Raw genomic sequence first — 21,934 nt, forward strand, 5'->3', positions numbered from 1 at the left:
ATATATAGAGCGTGTCTCAGTGTTCTCCATGCCTGGATGATTTTTGTAATTTCTATGTTTGAAAAGGTTTTCAACTAACTCCAAAACAGTTGGTTCTCCTTTTGATGTCACTTTCATAAAATGTAGTCTTAAAATAGTTTGGCCTGTCGTTTGTGTGCTATTGATTAGAAATACCCAAATGTCTGAATATGAAACTAGACACAATGCCATCCAGCTCAGCCAATTCAAACCTCTTTGTAGTCCACACAGCACACACAAGACACTCTAATTCGGGTTGTTATCAAGACACCAATGTGGCCCATTGATGATAAAGCTAGTCCAAATGAAATCCTTAAAATATAATACATTTTTTCTTTTTTGCTGTCTGCAATCATATTTTGTGTTAAGTGACATTATGAAAATTAGCTAGCAAATATCAAAAGACCATGTGGCTGCACCTGGGTTCCCTCCCATTGCCACAGCTTAAACCAGTAAAGACAAGCCAAATATTTATCATGTATAACAAAACAATTCAAATTGCTGGACAGAAAACCTGAATAGGTATTGATAGGTTTTAATTAATTTGGGGTCCCCCTTTCACCTACAAGTTAGCCCTGGTTAGGCCGTGCATCAGTCTGGCCCTGGTGAAAGCAACATGCACTGTGTCAAAAAGGCTACAATGCAGCTTTTAACAAGTAGTGTTGGAAAAGCTTAGGCTAATATTAAGGGCTATCGTATTCAACATTTTCATCATGACAAAACCTTATATAGAAAAGTTAGCTAACTAGCTAGCTAAAGTTCTTGGTGAAGGTTGGGGTGCTTGTCAGCAAGATGTTTTGCCAAGGTCAAGTTATTCTTTTGGATAACCCTGGTCATCTGCAACATATGCAAAATATAGCCACATCTCACTCCTTGAGAAACTGTGGATGTGAAAGGAAATGGATGGATTCACCTCAGCCATGATTCTATCACTTTATACTATATGTGCAAGTATTGAAAGTTTAGGAATTGAACTGTGTGTAGGCGGGGGGCATGGTCGAGCACTGGTTTATGATTTAGGGTGGAGCCAGGAAGAATGAGTGGTAAGGACCTACACCTGTGGGGGATTTTGCTAATGAGTGTTCTGTGTTTCAGTGAGCAGTGACATGGATAAAAGGGGGAGAGACAAGAGCCACAAGAGAGAGAGCTGAGCAGCGTAGAGCCTTGTGTGTGCGTATATACAGACAGGTCCAGAAGTATTTGAACAGTGACACAATTTTCGTAATTTTGCCTCTGCACACCACCACAATGGATTTGAAATGATGCAGTCGAGATCTGATTGAAGTGTAGACTTTCAGCCTTAATTCAAAGGATTTAACAAAAATATTATGTTAACCATTTAGGAATTACAGCCATTTTTTATGTAGTCCCTCCGTTTTCACAGGCTCAAACATAAGTGGACAATTGACTGATAAACAATTGACTGATTAATGGCCAAGTGTGGACTGTTTCCTCATTATTTCATGACAAATTAAGGAGATAAAAGGTCTGGAGTTGATTCCAAGCTTTGAATTTGCATTTGGTAGCTGTTAATGGGAACTCTCAATATGCGGTCCAAAGAGGTGTTGATGCAAGTGAAAGAGGCCATCATTAGGCTGAAAAACCAAAACAGACCCATCAGAGAGATAGCAGAAACTTTAGGAGTGGCCAAATCAACAATTTGGTACATTCTTAAAAAGAAGGAATGTACTGGCGAGCTCAGCAACACTAAAAGGCCTGGAAGACCACGGAAGACAACTAAAGTGGATGATTACAGAATTCTTTCCTTGGTGAAGAAAAACCCTTTCACAACATCTATCCAAGTCAAGAACACTCTCAAGGAGGTATGCGTATCATTGTCAAAGTCTACATGCATGAATGTAAATACAGATGGATGCAAACCACAGGTAACACTCAAGAACAGAAAGGGCAGATTAGACTTTGCTAAAAAAAAATACCTCTAAAAAACCTGACCAGTTCTGACGCAAGATTAACTTGTACCAGAATCATGGGAAGAGAAGAGTATGGAGAAGGAAAGGAAGGGCTCATGATCCAAAGCATACCAAATGTCATCTGTCCAACATGTGGAGGAAGTGTTATGGCGTGGGCATGTATGGCTGCCAATGAAATTGGGTCACTACTGTCGGGGGATCCCCAGCTCATGGCCCAACAGCTCCCAGTCACAAATCTAGTGGAGTACCTGGACCTGAAGTGGTCTATTTTGCAGCCCGTTCGCATTCCCCCAACAGCTCTGAGACACCTGTTGAAAGTGGCTGCTGGCAGAGGAGCATGGTGCCGAAGACATAGTTGATCTAGTTGTGCTGGAACAATTCATTGCCTAGCTGCTGGAGGGGACAGCGGAATGGGTCCAGTGTCACCATCCGGAATCTCTAGAAGAGGCGGTCCAACTGGCAGAGGACCACTTGGCAGCATATCCGGGGCAGCCGAGCCCCCCTTCTTCCTCTCTCCCTCGCTCTGGTTCTTCCACTTTTTCACCCAGACCTCCCCCATCCTTGCACCACGGAAATGGGGGCCCTTTTCCTCAAAACCAGTTCCCCGAACCTGGGGTTTCCGTACCCCTTTCTCTCCGGACAAGTTGTTCCCAAAATCAGTGGACAGATGAGGCGAGGACTAACCGTCACCTGTATTTTATGGTTTTGTCCCTGGAAATTGGATAGTAATGGCCACATGCACACACCTCACTTTCACCCAGGGTGCTGTACCCCATGCCTCACCTTAACCCAGGTATTTGTGAATTGAGGTTTGGTTACAGCCCGAATCTACCAATGTGTGGTAATGCACCCCCTTGAATACTCACCGGTATACGGTATGTCCCAGCTCGATCGGGGGGAAGGTGTGGCTCGCTTTTATTCGACACTGGATTTGACAAAGCGATATTGGCAGATCCCCTTGACTCCCATATCTCGTGACCTTTTCCACCCCGTTTAGTTTACACCAATTTGTGACCCTTCCTTTTGGGTTGTTCGGGGCCCCGGTGACGTTACAATGACTCCAAGGATGCGCCGCACGCTGCCTACGCCACTGCCTAGCTGGAAGACATTATTCTTTATAGTTTGACTGGCAACAGCAATTTCAGCATCTGAGGGCTGTCCTGAGATCATTGAGACAGGTGGGACTCACAGTAAACCCAAAGAAGGGGGGGGCGGGGTAGTCAGCGGCAGGCCAGTCAGCTTCCTGGTCTGAGTCAGGCGATGGGGTTATGTAGAGGCGGGGGCATGGCCGAGCGCCAGTTTATGAATGGAGGGTGGAGCCGGGAAGAGTGAGTGGTTCTCTCACTTAGCATTGCCTAGTCAGTTAATGTCAGTCCTGAAATAGTGGCAACTGTATGCAAACAGACAGAATCCAGGCTGTCTGTCCACATGGCTGATCGATCCAACCAGCTTTTTCAGACTATAGTCTATCTATTGTACCCCCAGATAATCACTAATACACCGTGTTCTAAATTTCAGATTTCAAATCACCTGTATCTGTGCTCACCTATCATTAAGCTATCGCTCAAAAAGAACCTTGCCCAACAATATGCTATTGTTTCATATATTGTTTCACCTATAAAATTCTGCACTTTAGACTCAGCAGTTGTAAAGCCTTTGGCAGCCTTGTCCACAAAACCCACTCGATGGTTTCAGAAACCCTGAGTCAACAGTTCATTGAACCCACAACGGTGTGTATGAAAAATCCTGGACTTTCTCCTGACAAATATATCCATGATGTTTATCACCCATAACTATTCCACATTTACAGCAACAAACATAGATCTCGGTCAGGTGCAAAAATATTACAACCTTTGATGAACTGGGCAGAAACATTGGTGGATGCACTGATTAAAACTGTGGACATGCTTTTAAATATGAATATGATGTTCAAAACCTGTCCTATCATTAATAATACCAATCAGTTATGGTTACTTACAAATTTATTTTCTACTATGCATCAACGTCTTACCATTAATGCATTGTTACATAAATACATTTTATCTAGTTATTGTAAATTATAGAACTGATAAGTTCATTATTTTTACATTATATTTACATAAAAAGTGTATTGGTTTCATTGAACAAAGCAAAATAACATTCCATTTTAGAAAAAAAAATGAGTGCCTGGGACCTCATTTGCAAAACTTTGCATGGATTCCAGAGTGAAAGTATGTGTATGCACAAAAACCAGGAAACTGCTTGCACATACAAAACATCAGATTGGGGTGTCCCATTCATTTTTGTGTGAGGTAGCATTGACAGTGGAGTTCTTACCGTATTGTTCAATTGGTGTGGTCTTCTAACAATACCAAAAATGCCATTGCGCCATAGAAAATGCATGATTCTCTAGCCTATTTATATTATTATGTAGCCTATTAATAGATCTATGAATGTGTAAAATTACTTCACAGCTGTTTGCAGCCTGTAATTACCCACAATTAATACCAATACATAATGATTTACTCTTTTGTTCAGACAGGGATTTAACAAACTGTGGACTGCAAATAGTTAAATTGAGCAATAAATATCAATGGAAGTCCGCTTGCACTAGAATACTGAACATGACAATGTGAGAAGTCCTACACAGTTGAAAACAAACTCTTTTTAAACTTTTGATCTCTTATCTGCTAAGCCACTGTTGTCTGTTGCGGAAATCAGCCAAGCCTTTCAATGCACTGTTTCCTGGACTTACTGTTTCAAACCGAAGTATGTCAACATGCAGAATAAAATCACGGCTTTTGTACCATTTCATTGGTGCTTTAATGGCTGGCTGCTGAATGTGAGCTGTACAAAAATTGTAACTGAGTTTTATATGTATAATAATTACTCTAAATTTCTTTCTTTACAGGTGATGTGGTTCTGGAAAACCTAAGAGTGAAGGAGAACACTTTGGTAGGCAGAATTCCAAAAACATCTTTATCAATTTCGGAATTAATGTAATTGTAAATATTTAGTTCAGGTTTCTGTCATAATATTTGGGTACTTTGTTTAAAATGGTAATGTTGGATAGCGTAAAACTTTGTGGTGTGCTTGCTATATCAATATAGATGCAAAAGCTGTTGCAGTGAGATGTTTTTTCACCCCTACTAACACGTGGATATCCTCTCATTCCCTATGCATGTAATGAAGTGTCATAGTATTAGCTATAAATACTTTCATGCCACATCATTTCTTTTTTCCATTTTCTCTTTTTGCCTTTGTGCGCATGCTGGACCCATGAAGCTATCCTGTGCAGCTTGCAACTATGGTCAGAGTTGCAGTTTTTTGTTCTCCAAAGCTGTGAGACACTCCTGTTTTTTCCCCCGTTTTTTTAGCTCGTTAGCTATTACTTTGCGATGTCCAAGATAGTATAGAAACGTGGGTCCTCCTCTGTTTCCCTCTCATCCTCTGGAGATGTTGCTATGAACAGGGCCAGCGAGTGCATGTCACTCCATGCAGCTAACCAAATACCCAATGAGCTGCTCATTTAGGCCCCATTCACACCTTGGAATAACATGCGTCCTGGATGATCAGATCACAAGTGGACAGTCAAGATGCATAGCCGTTCACACCTAGCATTATGAATGCATCTCCAGTGACCACTTGTGTTCAGATTTCATACAACATTTCCTGGGAATGAAGGCTGTAATGCACATGTATTATGCCTGTCTTCCATTTTCAGGCAAAAATGTCCTGCGAATCATACTTCAAGTACCTCTATGGACTTTCAAATATTTTACTTTTAATTTATTTTGTCTGCTATTTCTACACAATGGTTCTCACAATGATTACATATTTTCCAGCTAGGGCAATGAAGCAGGCGATTAGTTGGTCCTTCGTTGCTGTCTGGGATGTGTCGAGATGCACTTGCGCTCACACTACAAATGTGATGTGGTCATCCGCTTGCCTGTCACCGCTGAACTCTATATACGTCATTGTAGGGAATTAATGTGGCAGGATTCAGTTGTCATCAGCTACAGGAAGCGGTCCTGTGGTATGAGCCTTGAATAGTGTGTTGGGTGCTGTCAAGATTGGCCTAAACTGCATACCCCATTTGGACCCCTGCACCACATTGCTAGTAGTTTTACCAAGGTATATTCTAAGGTATGCTGCCTTACTGCAGACTGCAGATGTATGACGTATGACTTGCTGACAGATTTTCTTGGTGATTTTCCAGCTAGCATTGTAGCAGCTGCTCCATTCACTAGAGGCCAATGTCGCCACTGTGGAGTTGATCAAAGCCTTGCTTTTGATAGCATGGTACCTGGCATGTTGGGAAAGTTGAGAAAGTTGCGAATCTGGTTTGCAAGTCTGGTTTGCGAGTTTGGCTGGCACAATCCACACTCCCAGAAGCATACAAGGTGAACCTGTAAAATATGCTCGTTGTATGTATGAGCCTGCACTCCTCAGTGCGCCTGCAGCCAAAGAAGCCCTAGAGAAGGTTCAGGTTTCAGAATCACTGGGCCAGCAGAAAAAAGTAGATGGGCCATGTGGAACCAGTAGGTTACCAAGGTCAAATCAGCTCTCCAACTGAAGGTCCACAGGCCTTGTCAAAACTGTAAGCATACAAATCATGCACCAAAGGTCTTAATAAATGCCCTGCTGCTCCGGTCCACCGTTTAGGCTGCTCCCACTTCTAAAGAATCTCACAGAGCCTACCGCTGAAGGGCAGGGGTTGCCAGTGGAATGCTTTGTGCCCGAAATCATCACCCATTAGACAGCAGCTACATCAGATCATTGGATGTTAATGACAATGTCACAGAGGTATACCCCACTATTCTAAACAAGGGGTTCTATGCAGCATATTCTCTTGTTCAGAAAAAGGATGTTGGCTTCTGTCCTATTCTAGATCTGAGAGAAATGAATTGGTTCCTGAAAGTTATTCACTTTCATGTATACTTTCGTGTTCCAATTTCCCTAGAATGCAAGTGCTTCTTGGGCTTTGTCTTCCTGGGCCAGGCATACCAGCTCAAAGTTGTGTCTCTAGCCCCACAGGTGTTTTGAGATGCATGCAGACTGTCTTCTCAAGTGCAATGGCCAGAGGTGACAGGATTCTCCTGTGTCCCACCAGAAAGCAGGCTGTTCAGAGCATGTACACATACACAACATCTCCCCATGCACATCTTGAACCTTGGTTTCAAGGTGAACACACAGAAGCCCTCTAACATCAAAGCACATCTCACAATTTATTGGCGTACAGCTGGATTGAAGCAGGATGATGGCCACCATCATGCCACGGTGTGTGGCAAACACCACACTGCTCTGCAGCAAAATGGGTCCAGGCCACCACATCTGATTTCAGCTTCTAGTGAGGATGCAGGGATTGTAGCTAGGGATTGAAGCTGACACAATCTACATTTAAGTTACTGGCTGGGATTGTATGCATTTGAACTCTTAGTTTAATAGTGTTTAAACAATATAAACAAGTAAAATATAAATTATATTTTAAATTTGAGCTTAAATTTGTTTTGTACTTAGGTGATCCTTCTGTATTAAGGGTAACTCACTAATAACATACTGTATAAATGTATTAGTTACATTCTAACATGTTAAAAATATTGTCTTTTTCAGAGTGAACTGGATGTACCATTTAAAGTGAAGGCTGGGCAAATTGGTAACTCATTTTCATTTGAAACGTTATTGTAAACATACACTTCTATGCCTGTTATAGTCTCACAGTGATGGATTTATAACCGAACCTAATTGTCAGCATGATTTGATTTTCCTTATTTTATTAATATGAAAAAATTGGGAAAATTTACTTTATTTTCAAAATTTATTTTCATTGTATGCCATTTGCATGCATGTGGTCATGTATTTGGTGGTATTTGTGTCCATGCAGTTTTGTGACTTTGGAAAACCATTAAAAATATTTATCACTATCCTAGTCTGATAATAAGAGGTAAATGGACACTGATATTTCATCACTGATAGGCATGCTAATATTGCAAGGCCTTTGTTTTAGATGACAAGATATAAAGTCTGCTAATTAGCTTAATCTCACACTGAAAATATGAGAGAAATCTAACATTTGATTCTAGTAAATCTATTCTAAGAAAATAAAAGGTTAGTTAAAAAAATACCTTAACAAGGCCACATTTCACAATTAATGCCATCCCTAGAAATTCTTATGGGCAAAATGTAACAGAATCTCATTTATATTTTACCTTTTTAAGTTCACCTGAGTGTTTAATAACTCTTAGGCAGTCATCCATGACCCACTGGGGTATAAATATGAGTTGGCACAGGGAACAGATTCCCTTAGTCACTTATCAACATGGGGGGAAATTAGAAAATACACAAATGAAAATGATGCAAATATGTGTTGATCTTCGTAAATTAGGCAATAGCCACAAAAACAGTTATACATCTCAAAATGCTCTTATGCACAGTTAGGGCAATAAATAAGAAGTTGAAAACAACAAGAGAAAACAATGAGGAGAAGGTGTAGAGAGGCAAACATTTCTTCAAGGATCATGGTTGGAGATTTGCAGAAGTTGGTAGCATTCGAGGGTCAACATGTCTTCAAATCTACAATTAAATGCCGTCACCATCCTAGTGAACTATTTGGAAGGTGTTCTAGAAGAAAGCATTTTCTTTGTATAACCACAAATATAAGCACCTGGAGTTTGCAAGATACTGCTGGAATTTTAATTGGAATTAGGTTATAAGGTCAGATGAGACAGAAATAAAGCTTTTTGGCAACAAATGGTAAGTTTGCCTTAAAAGGTAGGATGATTATACAGAACTTAATCTAATCTGTGCCAGGTATGGTGAATGATCTGTGATGGGCTGTTTTTCCTTCAGAAGACCTAACCTAACCTCCTGACCTAAACCCCATTGAAAACCTGTGGGTTGAGCCTGTACTCTGGAGAATTTGGAGAGACTCTCTACTGAGGAGTGGTCTCGGATTTCTGGCTGAGAATTCTCATCAAGCATTATTGAAGAAGACTCAGTCCAGCAAAAGAAGGCTGCACATGTATTTAAATGCTAATGTATTTAGTACTGAGTGCTAAATGTGGAGGTGCTAATAAATGTGGTGTGATATTGTTAAAAAAAATTGATCAACATTTGTTCTCATAAATGATACAGATTAAATCTAAATATATTAAACAAAAATCTTAAATCTATTTTTAACAAAGGGGCCAAAAATTACAGACATGACTGTATTAGGTTAATGTAGTTTTTTAATCAGAAAGCCTGTTAAAACATGATTTGTAATTTGTTTTAAAAATGGCAGGTATGTTATTGTTCATGTGTTTGCATTGTATTGTACCCTTTTATTAGGGTAACATTAATCATTTTCACTACAGTTTCACTCCATTTTTCTAGGCAAGCTAACTCTAAAAATCCCCTGGAAGAATCTCTACAGTGAAGCTGTGGTTGCTACCTTGGATGGTCTGTATCTCCTAGTAGTTCCTGAAACAAGTGAGTTTTTAACCCCTTTGGGTGACACACATTTTCCTGTCACTAAGCCCAGCACAAAACCCTATTTTTTTGCAAAAATATTACATGAATGGTATTTCATGGCATAGGGTGGAATGTTCTGTCTTTTGCTCAGTTTCACTTTAGCAGTGAACTATGTACTGCAGCGTTGTATATATTACAAGCTTTGTCTTCTTAAATAAATGATCATAGAACAGTGAAAATACTAGAATTCAGTTATATTTTCACATGTTTCAGCTGATACTATGGTTACGACTCCTTTCAAGTGTATTACATGACAGTAGACAGGCCTCACAGTGGTTATTGGGACCAATCAGAGTTCTAAAAAATCTGTTTTATGTCACTTTATCCTTATTACAGCTGGTTTAACCTGGGAGCCACTTGGGTTTTTCTATATCTGATTTGCTCAAAGTTTTTGAAATGGACCGAGACTTATACTTTTTTTTTTTTTTTTTATCAAAACAGAAAAACATAGGTATGTCCAACAGTAGTAAGTTTGCCTAGTATTAGACATGTGCAAGTGTAGTCTTACTGTGATGCTATCAGGTGGCAGAGATGGTTGCAGTTGCAGATGATATTTATTAAACACAGGCAGATAATCCAAAACGCAAAGCAAAGTCAAGGTCAGAAACAGGCAGAGATTCAGGCTAACAGACCGCATAGATTAGGCAAAAACCAGAAATCATGAAACCAGGTAACAAAAAATGTCAAAACCAGAATAGCAAGATAACAGAAGGCTTGGTAAATCAGGCAAGAATACACTGAGCATTACTTCGCAGTTGGCTGAATATTCATAGTCTGTTTACATACACGGATCAGCCATAACATTAAAACCACCTGCCTAATATTGTGTAGGTCCCCCTTGTGCCGCCAAAACAGCTCTGACCCATCGAGGCATGGACTCCTCAAGACCTCTGAAGGTGTGCTATGGTATCTGGCACCAAGACGTTAGCAGCAGATCCTTTAAGTCCTGTAAGTTGTGAGGTACCTCCAAGGATTGGACTTGTTTGTCCAGCACATCCTACAGATGCTTGATCGGATTGAGATCTGGGGAATTTGGAGGCCAAGTCAACAACTTGAACTCTTCTTGTACCTCCACCTGTTCCTCAAACCATTCCTGAACAATTTTTGCAGTAGGAATACCGTTGCCATGAAGGGGTGTAATTGGCCTGTAACAATGTTTAGGCAGGTGGTACAGGTCAAAGTAACATCCAAGTGAATGCCAGGACCCAAGGTTTCTCAGCAGAACATTGCCCAGAGCATCACACTGCCTCTGCCACCTTGCCTTCTTCTGATGCTCACGTGCCCATTGTAGGTGTTTTCTGACCAGTTATAGCCAGCATTAACTTTTGCAGCAGTTTCTGCTACAATAGCTCTTCTGTGGGATCGGACCAGACAGGCTAGCCTTTGCTCCCCACGTGCATCAGTGTACCTTGGGTGCTCATGACCTTGTTGCTGATTCACCTGTTGTCCTTTCTTGGACCACTTTTGGTAGGTACTAACCACTGCATACCAGGAACACCCCACAAGACCTGCCGTTTAGGAGAACCAGTCACTGACCCAGTTGTCTAACCATCACAATTTGGCCCTTATCAAAGTCACTCAGATCCTTACGCTTGCCCATTTTTCCTGCTTCCAACACATCAACTTCAAGAACTGACTTTTCACTTGCTGCCTAATATATCTCACCCCTTGACAGGTGCCACTGTAGCAAGGTAATCAGTGTTATTCACTTCACCTGTCAGTGGTTTTAATGTTATGGCTGATAGGTATAGGTGCAGGTGTGATTGGGAGCAGGTGTGTATGTTTACATGTTGGCCACAAGGCGTTCTGGGAACTGGAGTTCGGCACCGAATGACAGATGCATGTATTAACCTGCTTGAGTTTATAGAGTCAGTAAATTATGGAAGCTAAGAAATTAGATAGCTAGACAGTTACCTTATGTGTTTATAAAGTAGAATTCTATTTCTGCAATGGCATGTGGAGTACCTGCTAGTTCTTAATAGCGAATTTTGTTACCTAGCTCATTATCATGTTTTTCTTTTTTTATCACATGGATCTTTCTTTTCACCAAAATTTATGTAGAATTCATGTAGGACAAAATTACATAAGCAATACAAGAACATACCTAAACGTGACTATCTTAACGACACTAAATCAGAAGTCAGTTGATAGTTGACTTGACAGTTATTTAAATTGATTGTTACAAAATAAAGTTAAACAACTATGTCAAAATCTGGTACTACATTTCTTGCCACTTTACTAACAGGAAGACAGACCTTAGTGTATCATGAGATAAATTAATTGTAAAACTTCCAAATTAGGACCCATTTACAGAATAAATTAAAGGGCATGGTGATATTTTAAACTATCTAGTGTAACAAAATTATGCAAGAATTGTATAACCAAATTTGGACATATGCAGAGTTTACTGCCATATACTCTATTCTTTGTGAGTAAGAGAACTGTGTGAGAGATTATGGGAGGTTCTGGGTACACTTATTTGGGAGCCTTATTGCCTTATTAAGAATGTTGAACAGATAGCTGTACTCATTGATGCTTCAGCACCTACTTGTATTTATGGCTCTTCATCACTTTGCTCTTGTCAGTAATGTAACCAAAAACATGATGCGGCTCTTAATGCCATAATGTCATGTCTCCACCTCATTTCTCATTATTGTTCTTTTCCCCTCTTTGTCTGTGACAAAATGATCAAATGCTATAAATCCTCTGTTTTTTGACTGTTGGTATAATTTTACAGGGCTAATGGGAAGTTGTGTGTGTTTGGGTTTATGCAAATAGCTTGATAATTTCATGTGTTTTGAAGCGATCAAGTATGATGCAGCTAAAGAAGAGCGCCATCTCCAGGAGGCTAAACAGAGGGAGCTTCAACGCATTGAGGAGGCCTTGCTACTGGTGGCACGCAGAGGTAAATACCTCATCTCATGACAAGTATGCAGAAGTGGGGCCCCTAAAACCTTTTTTTAAAACTATATGTTTCAAATCACCCAAATTGAGATGAGGAAGATTGTTCCTTAGCTAGTGCAGATTTGGCATCAAGCTAACCTTGTTCTTAAATGGTCCACTGCATAGTAAACTATTATTTTTTAGTATTGCTGATCTCCTACCTCCTACCTACCTATTTACCTGTTAATCCATTTACCCCACTCTCTGATGCTAACAACTATGTATTTATTTGCTTCATGCTTTGCGTGGCTGGTTGCAGACTCTCAAGTCGGAGAGTTTGTGTTTAATCTGGAGAGTTATGTGTATAAGGACACACGTGGTATGTACAGAACCACATTCTAATGGTTATTTTCTTTAGAGAGATTAGATGCTAATATGTACGTGTATCGTAGAGATGAGTAGTTTTAGATTCACATAGCACAATACAATAAATCTTTACTTTTGTGTTTCCTTCTTTTTGTAATAAAATGAATTGGCTTTTGCCTCTTTCATGTGAGTGTATTTCAGTGCTCAGTTTGATTGCAGGCTTCTTGTGTGTGCTCTTTCTCTATGTCTGTTGTTTGTATGATCTTTTCCCTTCTCTGCTGTATTGACTGTTTTCTCTCTCTCAATGCTACACTCTGTAAGACAAAGGACGTAAACATAAAAATCACAAAAAACACTTAAGGATGTATAAAAAGCATGACCAAAAACCAGGTAGGTGATTGTGGTTTAGTGCTGGTGATCTCACCTCTGTAGCACAGAATTAACCAGATTACTTCTGGTTACATGTTTCCTGTTTGACTGATTACCAGTCCTGCATGACTAAGACTTCTAGAGGTTAGAATTATAATTATATAGTTTTTGTTAACTCCAAGTAAATCCCCATTGTAGAGAAGCCTCTGGATGAGAAGAAAGACACATTTGCTGAGAAACTGTTCACACAAATAATCAAAAACCTTCAGGTCAAGATCAGCAGCATTCACATCAGATATGAGGATGATGTAAGTATCCTGTCTGTATAGGTTGTTCATCCAGTAGATATAAAGATTGTGTTAATGTAATGATTGTTATTATTTATTGAGCATATTTTAATCTGAGGTATTCCTATATAAATCAGGTTTCGGACCCTCAGAAGCCTCTTTCCGTGGGTGTGACTCTATCTGAACTCAGCCTACAGGTCCTATCTCATACCTACAAACATACATACTTCATTATTCTTAACATTTCAAATTATATGCAACAATTTTATTCCCATAGACAGCAGATGAAAACTGGAGGCCTTGTATTTTAAATGAAGCTGTCAAAATTATCTACAAGGTAAACTACTGTCTACTTGAAGCAGTCTTTTAAATTAATTTACTATTCTGAATGATTTTTTGCGGTAAGCCAAGGGTGCTTGTATGTGTTTTCAGCTGGGTAGTTTGGAGTGTCTGTGTGCCTACTGGAATATTAACAGCCCTATCTTCTACAGAGACCCTTGGGAGGAGATAGTGGTAAAGTTTTTCTGTCTTCTCTTTGACTTTCTATGTTACTGAAAATGATGCCTCCTTCGCAGTCTGTTCCTTAGTTCTGCATAGGCTAAAACTAGCTTTGTTATGTTGACAGGTGACATTGTAGCAAGATAATCAATGTTATTCACTTCATCTGTCAGTGGTTTTAGTGTTATGGCTGATAGGTATAGGTGCGGGTGTGACTGATCTTAGTGCTCTGCCTGTTAAGGACATTTCAGGGTCAACAAATTAGATAGCTAGACAGTTACCTTATGTGTTTATAAAGCAGAATTCTATTTCTGCAATGGCATGTGGAGTACCTGCTAGTTCTTAATAGCAAATTTTGTTACCTAGCTCATTACCATGTTTTTTTTTTTTTATCACATGGATCTTTCTTTTCACCAAAATTTATTATTGAATTTATTATTAAATGTTGAACAGACAGCACCGACGTGTATTTATGGCTCTTCATCACTTTGCTCTTGTCAGTAATGTAACCAAAAACATGATGCGGCTCTTAATGCCATAATGTCATGTCTCCACCTCATTTCTCATTATTTTTCTTTTCCCCTCTTTGTCTGTGACAAAATGATCAAATGCTAAAAATCCTCTGTTTTTTTGACTGTTGGTATAATTTTACAGGGCTAATGGGAAGCTTTAGGCTGAAACTAGCTTTGTTATGTTAGACTGACAGTAGTTCTAACTCAGCTCAAGGTTTATTCACCCTATCCTTCGGCTGATAATTTGCTTATATTGCTGTATGTGTGAGACAGACAGTGTGGGAGAAAAAATGAAGAGGGACCAGAGGGAATGCTTCTTTTAGTGTTACAGTGGATGACAACAATTGTAGGCAAGAAAGCGAGGGGAAGGACACAAGGTTAAAAGTGCACTAAGGCAAGATTAGTTACGTAGGTGGATTTCAACATTTTTTTGCTCCATGAACCTGCTTCCCATTCCCACCCTTGTACACAAAGCCACGCCCAGAGAACTTATGGTGTATTTGGAAAGTTTAATGAGAATTAGTGTTACAAAGGTTTATCATTAAATCACTTTCCCCCATCCTTTTTCTCCCCAATTTGGACACCTGCCAGCTCTCCCCCATCATTCGACAGCTATGACCCAGACAGGGTGAAGGCACATGCTTCCTCTGAGACACATGAACTGTTTCTTTGAACTGCTGCTCATGCTGTTTAGCATAACACACTTAGAGGAAAGTGCTTTATGCCCTCTTCTGCATACATGAGCTCACAAACTAGTAGCTAGTGTTGCTGTGATTGACAGGGAGAGAGAGAATATGCCATCCCTCCCAACCAGAAAGCACAGGCAATTTTGCTCCCTTGGCTCCCAGCCTTGGATGGCTGATTTGAACTTGTGATTGCCTGATGATTGGGTGAATGCTTTTCTGTTGCACCGCTCGGAAGCCCTCCATGACATCACTTTTAAGCAAAGAGGTAGTCTGTTTTTAAGGCCATTGCCATACTTCATTATATAGATTCTATAAAGTACCATGGATATAGGCTAGTTTATATCAGTGAATTTAAGCATCAAATGGCTACAGTACTGCTCTCCCCAAAGCAGATATCCATTTATTACTTTTGACGATTTATGACAAGCTATTACATTTCACTTATCCAGAGCAACTTACTGTCTAATCATGTTACCCAATGACTCTTGCTACATCAGCGTTTTTAACCAGAGCAGGCATCAAACTCCCATGTTTCCTGGAAGCATTTCAGCATAACCTGTGGTATTGCCCACACCGTAATCATGAAATGAAGTGAAATTGGGCTCATATTAAATTATGAATGAATTAAATAATGGTCAAGAATGCCTTCAGCACCCTGTCTTTTTTTGTAATGAGCTCTTATGCATTTTTCAGCTGTCATTATAATTGTTAGCTAGTGTTTATCATTGTTGGCTAACTCCCGTGCAGCTAACAATGCTAACTATCTAACACCAATAGTGAAAGCTGAAAAAAGAGCCCATACTGATTTGCTGCTGTAAGAATGGTCAAAAGCGCTTTCCTCTCGTGAGCTTTGAGAATGAAGTTGTTAGCTACTTGGCATTGTTATCATGCACGGGAGATAACTAACATTACATAGGCATAGACAAGGGTGCTTCATCCAAAGTATTGGATGCCTTACCTGGCACCTTAAGTGATGAAATGTGTTTACTTGATTTGTTATGTAAAAGCAAATATTTAAACAGTTTAACTTATTACACAGATTGCGTTTACATACCTGTCCTAACATTCCTGTGATGTTGCTAATTTCCTGTCCAACTCAATCTCCCACACCATTAATATGTTTTTCCATCATAGACATTTCTGATTTATATAATCAGACTGGCCTGTAGTGTTGATTGTGGAGTCACAATTGCAGTCTTGTACAGTTTTCATTTTAAGTAGTAACAATATATTTTCATGATTAATTTAATAGGAATGTATGTAAACAAAACTGCACTCAATATTACAGTTAATTGTATTTGTAGAGCTCTTCTGAAAACTTTGAATCACTATACACAGTGATTCAATTTCATTTCTGCTTCTTGATATTTTGTAGGACAAACTAAAAGCAGGAATCAGCAGCAAAGATGAAGAACTGAAAGGCTATGAATATAGTATGTATTGGTTGAAATCTGAATTAAAGCAATTTATATTTGATTTGCCAGTATCTTCTTAAATGATTTACAATTAAAGAAATTACAGAATGGTTGGTGTTAAGAATCTTCTCTTTGTTTATGCTGGAAAAAACTAATGTCTGTGTAATATCAGTAATACATGACTGCATGCACAGTAAAAACTAGATCACCTTTATTTATTTATTTATTTATTTATTTTACAAGTAAAGAAAGTCAATCATTTTGCTTCTTCCACTCTCAGCTGTCTCACTTATCCTGAATACTCTCTATTTTTCAGCCATTTTTTTGGCACATAAGTTTTGACAAATATTATTAACTATATTTATTGTGTGATCATAAACTAGTTTTATGGCATTGTAAATCATGTGCAATTTTACACTTTACAGTTTTCAAACCCATTTTTGCTTCTGCCAAGATCTGCATCAACCCAAATGCTGATGTTGAGCTGAAATCACCCAAAGCAAAGTTGCACCTGGAAGTGCAGAACATTGCTATTGAATTTAACAAGCCACAGGTATTGGTCTATGTCCAGTGCAATAACACAGTTATATTGAGAACTCATCACACAAATAACGTGTGTGACAATTGAATACGATTTCTTGTAGTATCTGTCTGTGGTGGAGCTGTTGGAGTCAATAGACTGCATGGTGAAAAATGGTCCCTACAGGAAGTTCAGACCAGATGTCCCTGTAAACAAACATGCCAGGCAGTGGTGAGTACTAAACACTATTGATGCTGATTGGAAATAAGTAGCCCATTGTTTATTTAGTGAAATGAATCCTATTATTAGTTTTTCATTAGTTTATCCCTGTTCTAATTAGGAAGATTCTGTACTGTCATCGCTTTTCAGGTGGATGTATGGCATCAACAGTGTGTTGGAGGTGCACATTAGGCGTTTTAACCAGATGTGGAGCTGGACGCATATCAGAGGGCACAGACAAAGACTTAAAGCCTACAAGATGGCATACAAAGCCAAACTGACTCACAGCAAACTCAGGGAAGACACAGAAAAACAGATCCTGGTACGGAAACATATATATGAGTTTTATATGCAATATAATATATAAATAAATGCACAGTATATCTTATTACATTGACATATTTAAAATTTAGGAACTGGAGAAAGTTCTAGATGTGTTCAACATCACATTGGCCAGACAACAAGCACAGATGGAGGTATTAAAATACTACATACAGTATTATTGTAAAGATAAACTGCCTGTATTTTTGACCATTCTGAGCCCTTACATTTGATATTTCTGTGCCTTTGCTTGTCTCTTTCAGGTGGTTCGATCAGGTCAGAAGCTTACTGCCAAAAAGGCAAAACAAAACCACGGAGGAGGTGGATTATTCAGTGGCTTCTTTGGAAAAAAAGAAAGAAAAAAGAAAGACCAAGAAGAGGAGGACAAACAGCCAGAAAGTGGGTTCTTCAATTTATACTTTCCAGCTTTATGATTTTCATTATTCTATTATTGCTGAAAAATACTCATTTTCCCGGTACTAAAAATGAATGAATAATGTGTGACTAGTGTGAATAAGCCCAAAACTTAGCATTTTGTGTGTGTGTGTGTGTGTGTGTGTGTGTGTGTGTGTGTGTGCACGTTTCTGCATGTGTTTCTCTAAAAAGGTATAGATGCTGTCATGACCACCGAAGAGAAGACCAAGTTATATACAGCCATTGGCTACAGTGAGAATTCTCCCAACCTGGCCTTACCCAAAAATGTTTGTATCAGACATGTATAAGTTCAATCATGTATAATCAAATAATTCAATTCAATTCAGATTATTTGTATAGTGATTTTAACAGTAGAGTATGATCAAAAAGCAGCTTTGCAGAAATCTGGGTGTATGTTCGATAGTGGCTCCAATCTGTTGTGTTAGAGCAGGAAATAAAAAAGCACACACTGCAATAGAAGCTGTGTATTTAGGGGTGAAAATTATGAATAGATATAGGAATATACAGCCCGCTAGACTAGTGAAAGCTAATTAACCCTTCTAAAAAGTGGTAGCTACCTTAATTTGAGTCAAAAATATGGCAAGCTAGTTAGCCAGTTAAATTCATTAACACAGACTAGGGATGTGTATGGGAGTACTCAAATTCCTGTAGAAGGAACAACTCGGTGTAGCCAGTGTCCAGTGTGTCTGAAAAACTAGACATGTCATTCATGAATGAGTTTCTGAACAAGTCACTAAGGAGCGTATCTGTATAGGTTACTGCCAGGCATGGAGGGGGAAAAAAATGTAGTAAGCTACATATCAACGTGCGACATATTTACATAAGTATTCTTGCATGACTATTGTTATTCTGCTGTTTCTATGCTAACTTTTATTCAAAGCATAATTTTAAGATTTCTTTTCTTTTATCCTGATAATTTTTTTAACCTCCCCAGTACCTTACACGACATACAGTAGTGCAGTAGCAGTCCCTGTTATTGCCCCACACACACACGCACACACACATAAGAGAGAGTCAAACATGTCTTAACATTCCCATTCTTGGCTTAACAGCATTGCAATACAGAATACAGAATATTGATTTATTTTCAGCAAAAGGATGTTTAATTTATATGTCAGCTCCCTATGTTCACTTAAAGCAAGGGTGTAAAACTCAAATTCTTCCTATGCCACATCAGCATTTGAGACCCTGAAGGGCCATAATCAAAATCTACATACAGTCACCTCTGAAAATATTGGAACAGCAAGGCCAATTCTTTTGTTTTTGCTATACAATGAAGACATTTGTGAAATCGAAAGATGAATATGAGACGATAGATCAGAATTTCAGCTTTCATATCCTGATATTTACATTTTACCTTTGGTGACAGACCACCAAATTTTTAGGAGGGCGGAGGTACTGGATAATACAGTCTTAAAGTAAATTCAAGTAAATAACACTCAATGTTTGGTTGCGTATTCCTTGCTTGCAGTAACTGTATCAAGCTGGTAAACTACTGACATCACCAAATTGGTGCATTTGTCTTTTCTGATGCTTTTCCAGGCTTGTTTGTTTCGGGGGGTTTCTCCCTTCAGTCTCCTCTTCAGGAGGTGAAATGCTGCTCAGTTGGGTTAAGGTCTGATGATTGACTCAACCAGTCTAAAACCTTCCAGTTTTTCCCCCATGATGAAGTCTTCTGTTGTGTTGGCAGTGTGTTTTGGCTCATTGTCTTGCTGTATGATGAAGTTCCTCCCAATTATATTGGATGCATTTCTCTGTAAATTGGCTGATTGAATGTTTCTCTAGACTTCCAAAGTCATTCTGCTGCTACCATCATGATTTACATCATCAATAGAGATTAGTGAGCCCATTCCAGGAGCAGCCATACAAGCCCAAGCCATGACACTACCTCCACCGTGCTTGAACGATGAGTTCATATGTTTTCTATCATGAGCAGATCCTTTATTTCTGCACACTTTGTCATTTCCATCACTTTGTTAGAGGTAAATGTTGGTTCCAGAACTTTTGTGTCTCATCTCTGTATTTCTTTGCGAACTCCAGTCTGACCTTCTGATTCTTACTGCTGATGAGTGGTTTGGATCTTGTGGTATGGTATCTATATTTCTGCTCTTGAAGTCTTCTTCAAACTGTGGATTGTGATACCTTTGTGCCTGCCCTGTGCAGGTTGTTGATGACATCACTGACTGTAGTTTTTGGATTTTTCTTCACACCTCTCACAATATTTTTGTCATCAACTGCTGTTGTTTTCCTTGGCTGACCTGTTCAATGTCTGGTTGTTAGTACACCAGTGGTTTTCTTTTTTTCAGGACACTCCAAATTGTTGTATTGGCTATGTCCAATGCTTGTGCAATGGCTCTGATTGATTTTCCCTCTTTTCTCACCTTCAGAATGGCTTGCTTTTCTCCCATAGACAGCTCTCTGGTCTTCGTGTTGGTTTATCCTTTTTAACAACAAAAGCAGTCTTCACAGTTGAAACCCAGGGCTCAAACCAAAAGTAGACATGCAGAGCTATTAGTTGTTTAATCAATCAATCTAACAGGGGTCACCTGGGCAACTAGAAACACCTGTGAGTCACATGTTCCAATATTTTGATCACTTATAAATGGGTGCCATGCTCTCGGTTGTTTAACACATGTAGATATAAATATCAGGAAATAAAACCTGAAATTCTGATCTATCATCTCATATTCATCTTTTGACCTAAAACTCAAATATATTCAGTGCACAGCAAAAACAATAGTATATACACACACACACACACACACACACACACAAAAAAAAAAAAAAACATATAACATATTCTATCGATTAACACAAATAACCTAGGCTACTGAAAGTGTATGCCCTATTAGGTAATAACATTATACTAATTATAATAAAAGTTTTTATGAGTGCATTCCTTCGTTTAATCACCTTTTATTGGATACCACCTGCCGTGATGAGAAACAGGATTAGCCAATTGGGATGATGTGGTTTTCTGTGCTTCCGAATCATTTTTAGAAGTGATTGTGGTTTACTTCAAGCACAGCACATATTTTAAACAGTATTTCAGATGCTGTGCGATAGTAATTGCACACACACACACACACACACACACATATATATATATATATATATATATATATATATATATATATATATATGTATATATATATGGCAGTCAGTTTATGGTAACTGCCCTTTGGAATGCTATAATATGGATCTGCTGTGAATTCTGGATGGTGTGAGCAGTAGTGTACTACTGGCCATTTCGGTATTATTTTTGCCAAATTCACATGAAACCTTGTGGGCCTTGTGTTTGACATGTGACTTAACTCATTCGTGAATGACACATTGCTATACTAAATATATGAATTGGAAGAATAGGTTTTTTTTTTTCTTTTTTAGCAGCTAGATCAGCGGCTTTCTGAAAATACTTTTACTAATGCTAATACCTTATTGCCTGGTCACATAATCTGAATGTACCACGTGCCTGGGCAAGTGATATGCCTGTTACAGCTTATGTCAGTAATTTTATAATAAACCTTGCACATTTATGTACTGCATTAGATGTAAATTATTCTGATATACTATTGATTTGGTATTCACCTTGCTTGCATTTTGTGTGTGCATATGTGTGTAGTACATAGCAGTGATCGTAAACTTCAAGCTCCTACAGACATCAGTAACTGTGCGTGAGGAAGCCAGTATTCCAGAGATTCTTAAAGTGCAGATGATTGGCCTCAGCACCACCATCTCCCAAAGACCTGGAGCACAGGCTATAAAGTATGCCTAACATCCCCACATCTTCACTGTTGAAAGCCACTCTTTACAGAGAAATCTATTATTTACATATTTAGGAAATTGTATTTTTAATTATGTGTATGAATGTAATGAACTGTAGGTCAGTTAATGTCAATCAGCATATAGCTATACAAGTCAAATGCATTGTATATGTGTGTTTTCTGTGTGTGTGTGTGTGTGTGTGTGTGTGTGTGTGTGCT

At 38.9% G+C, this 21,934-nt stretch overlaps 1 protein-coding gene across 7 annotated transcripts in view; it reads left to right on the forward strand.

The window, feature by feature from the left end:
* Positions 1-21,934, forward strand: part of vps13c (vacuolar protein sorting 13 homolog C) — a 105,238-nt gene that overhangs the window by 5,471 nt on the left and 77,833 nt on the right. For 4 of the 7 annotated variants that reach the window (XM_034308646.2, XM_026947175.3, XM_026947171.3 and 1 more), the window contains exons 2-19: positions 4,840-4,883; positions 7,542-7,584; positions 9,303-9,398; positions 12,244-12,345; positions 12,643-12,702; positions 13,011-13,079; positions 13,257-13,366; positions 13,483-13,542; positions 13,623-13,682; positions 13,778-13,858; positions 16,417-16,474; positions 16,882-17,009; positions 17,101-17,207; positions 17,346-17,517; positions 17,609-17,671; positions 17,780-17,915; positions 18,123-18,217; positions 21,574-21,716. In XM_034308646.2, coding sequence (XP_034164537.1) covers positions 4,840-4,883; positions 7,542-7,584; positions 9,303-9,398; positions 12,244-12,345; positions 12,643-12,702; positions 13,011-13,079; positions 13,257-13,366; positions 13,483-13,542; positions 13,623-13,682; positions 13,778-13,858; positions 16,417-16,474; positions 16,882-17,009; positions 17,101-17,207; positions 17,346-17,517; positions 17,609-17,671; positions 17,780-17,915; positions 18,123-18,217; positions 21,574-21,716 — 1,627 coding nt within the window. Of the gene's footprint in view, positions 1-4,839; positions 4,884-7,541; positions 7,585-9,302; positions 9,399-12,243; positions 12,346-12,642; positions 12,703-13,010; positions 13,080-13,256; positions 13,367-13,482; positions 13,543-13,622; positions 13,683-13,777; positions 13,859-16,416; positions 16,475-16,881; positions 17,010-17,100; positions 17,208-17,345; positions 17,518-17,608; positions 17,672-17,779; positions 17,916-18,122; positions 18,218-21,573; positions 21,717-21,934 lie in introns of those variants that run through there. The other 3 variants (XM_026947173.3, XM_026947177.3, XM_026947176.3) reach the window with 2 other exon arrangements.

This window comes from Pangasianodon hypophthalmus, chromosome 11 (genome assembly GCF_027358585.1).
Source record: "Pangasianodon hypophthalmus isolate fPanHyp1 chromosome 11, fPanHyp1.pri, whole genome shotgun sequence".
NCBI lineage: Eukaryota > Metazoa > Chordata > Actinopteri > Siluriformes > Pangasiidae > Pangasianodon > Pangasianodon hypophthalmus.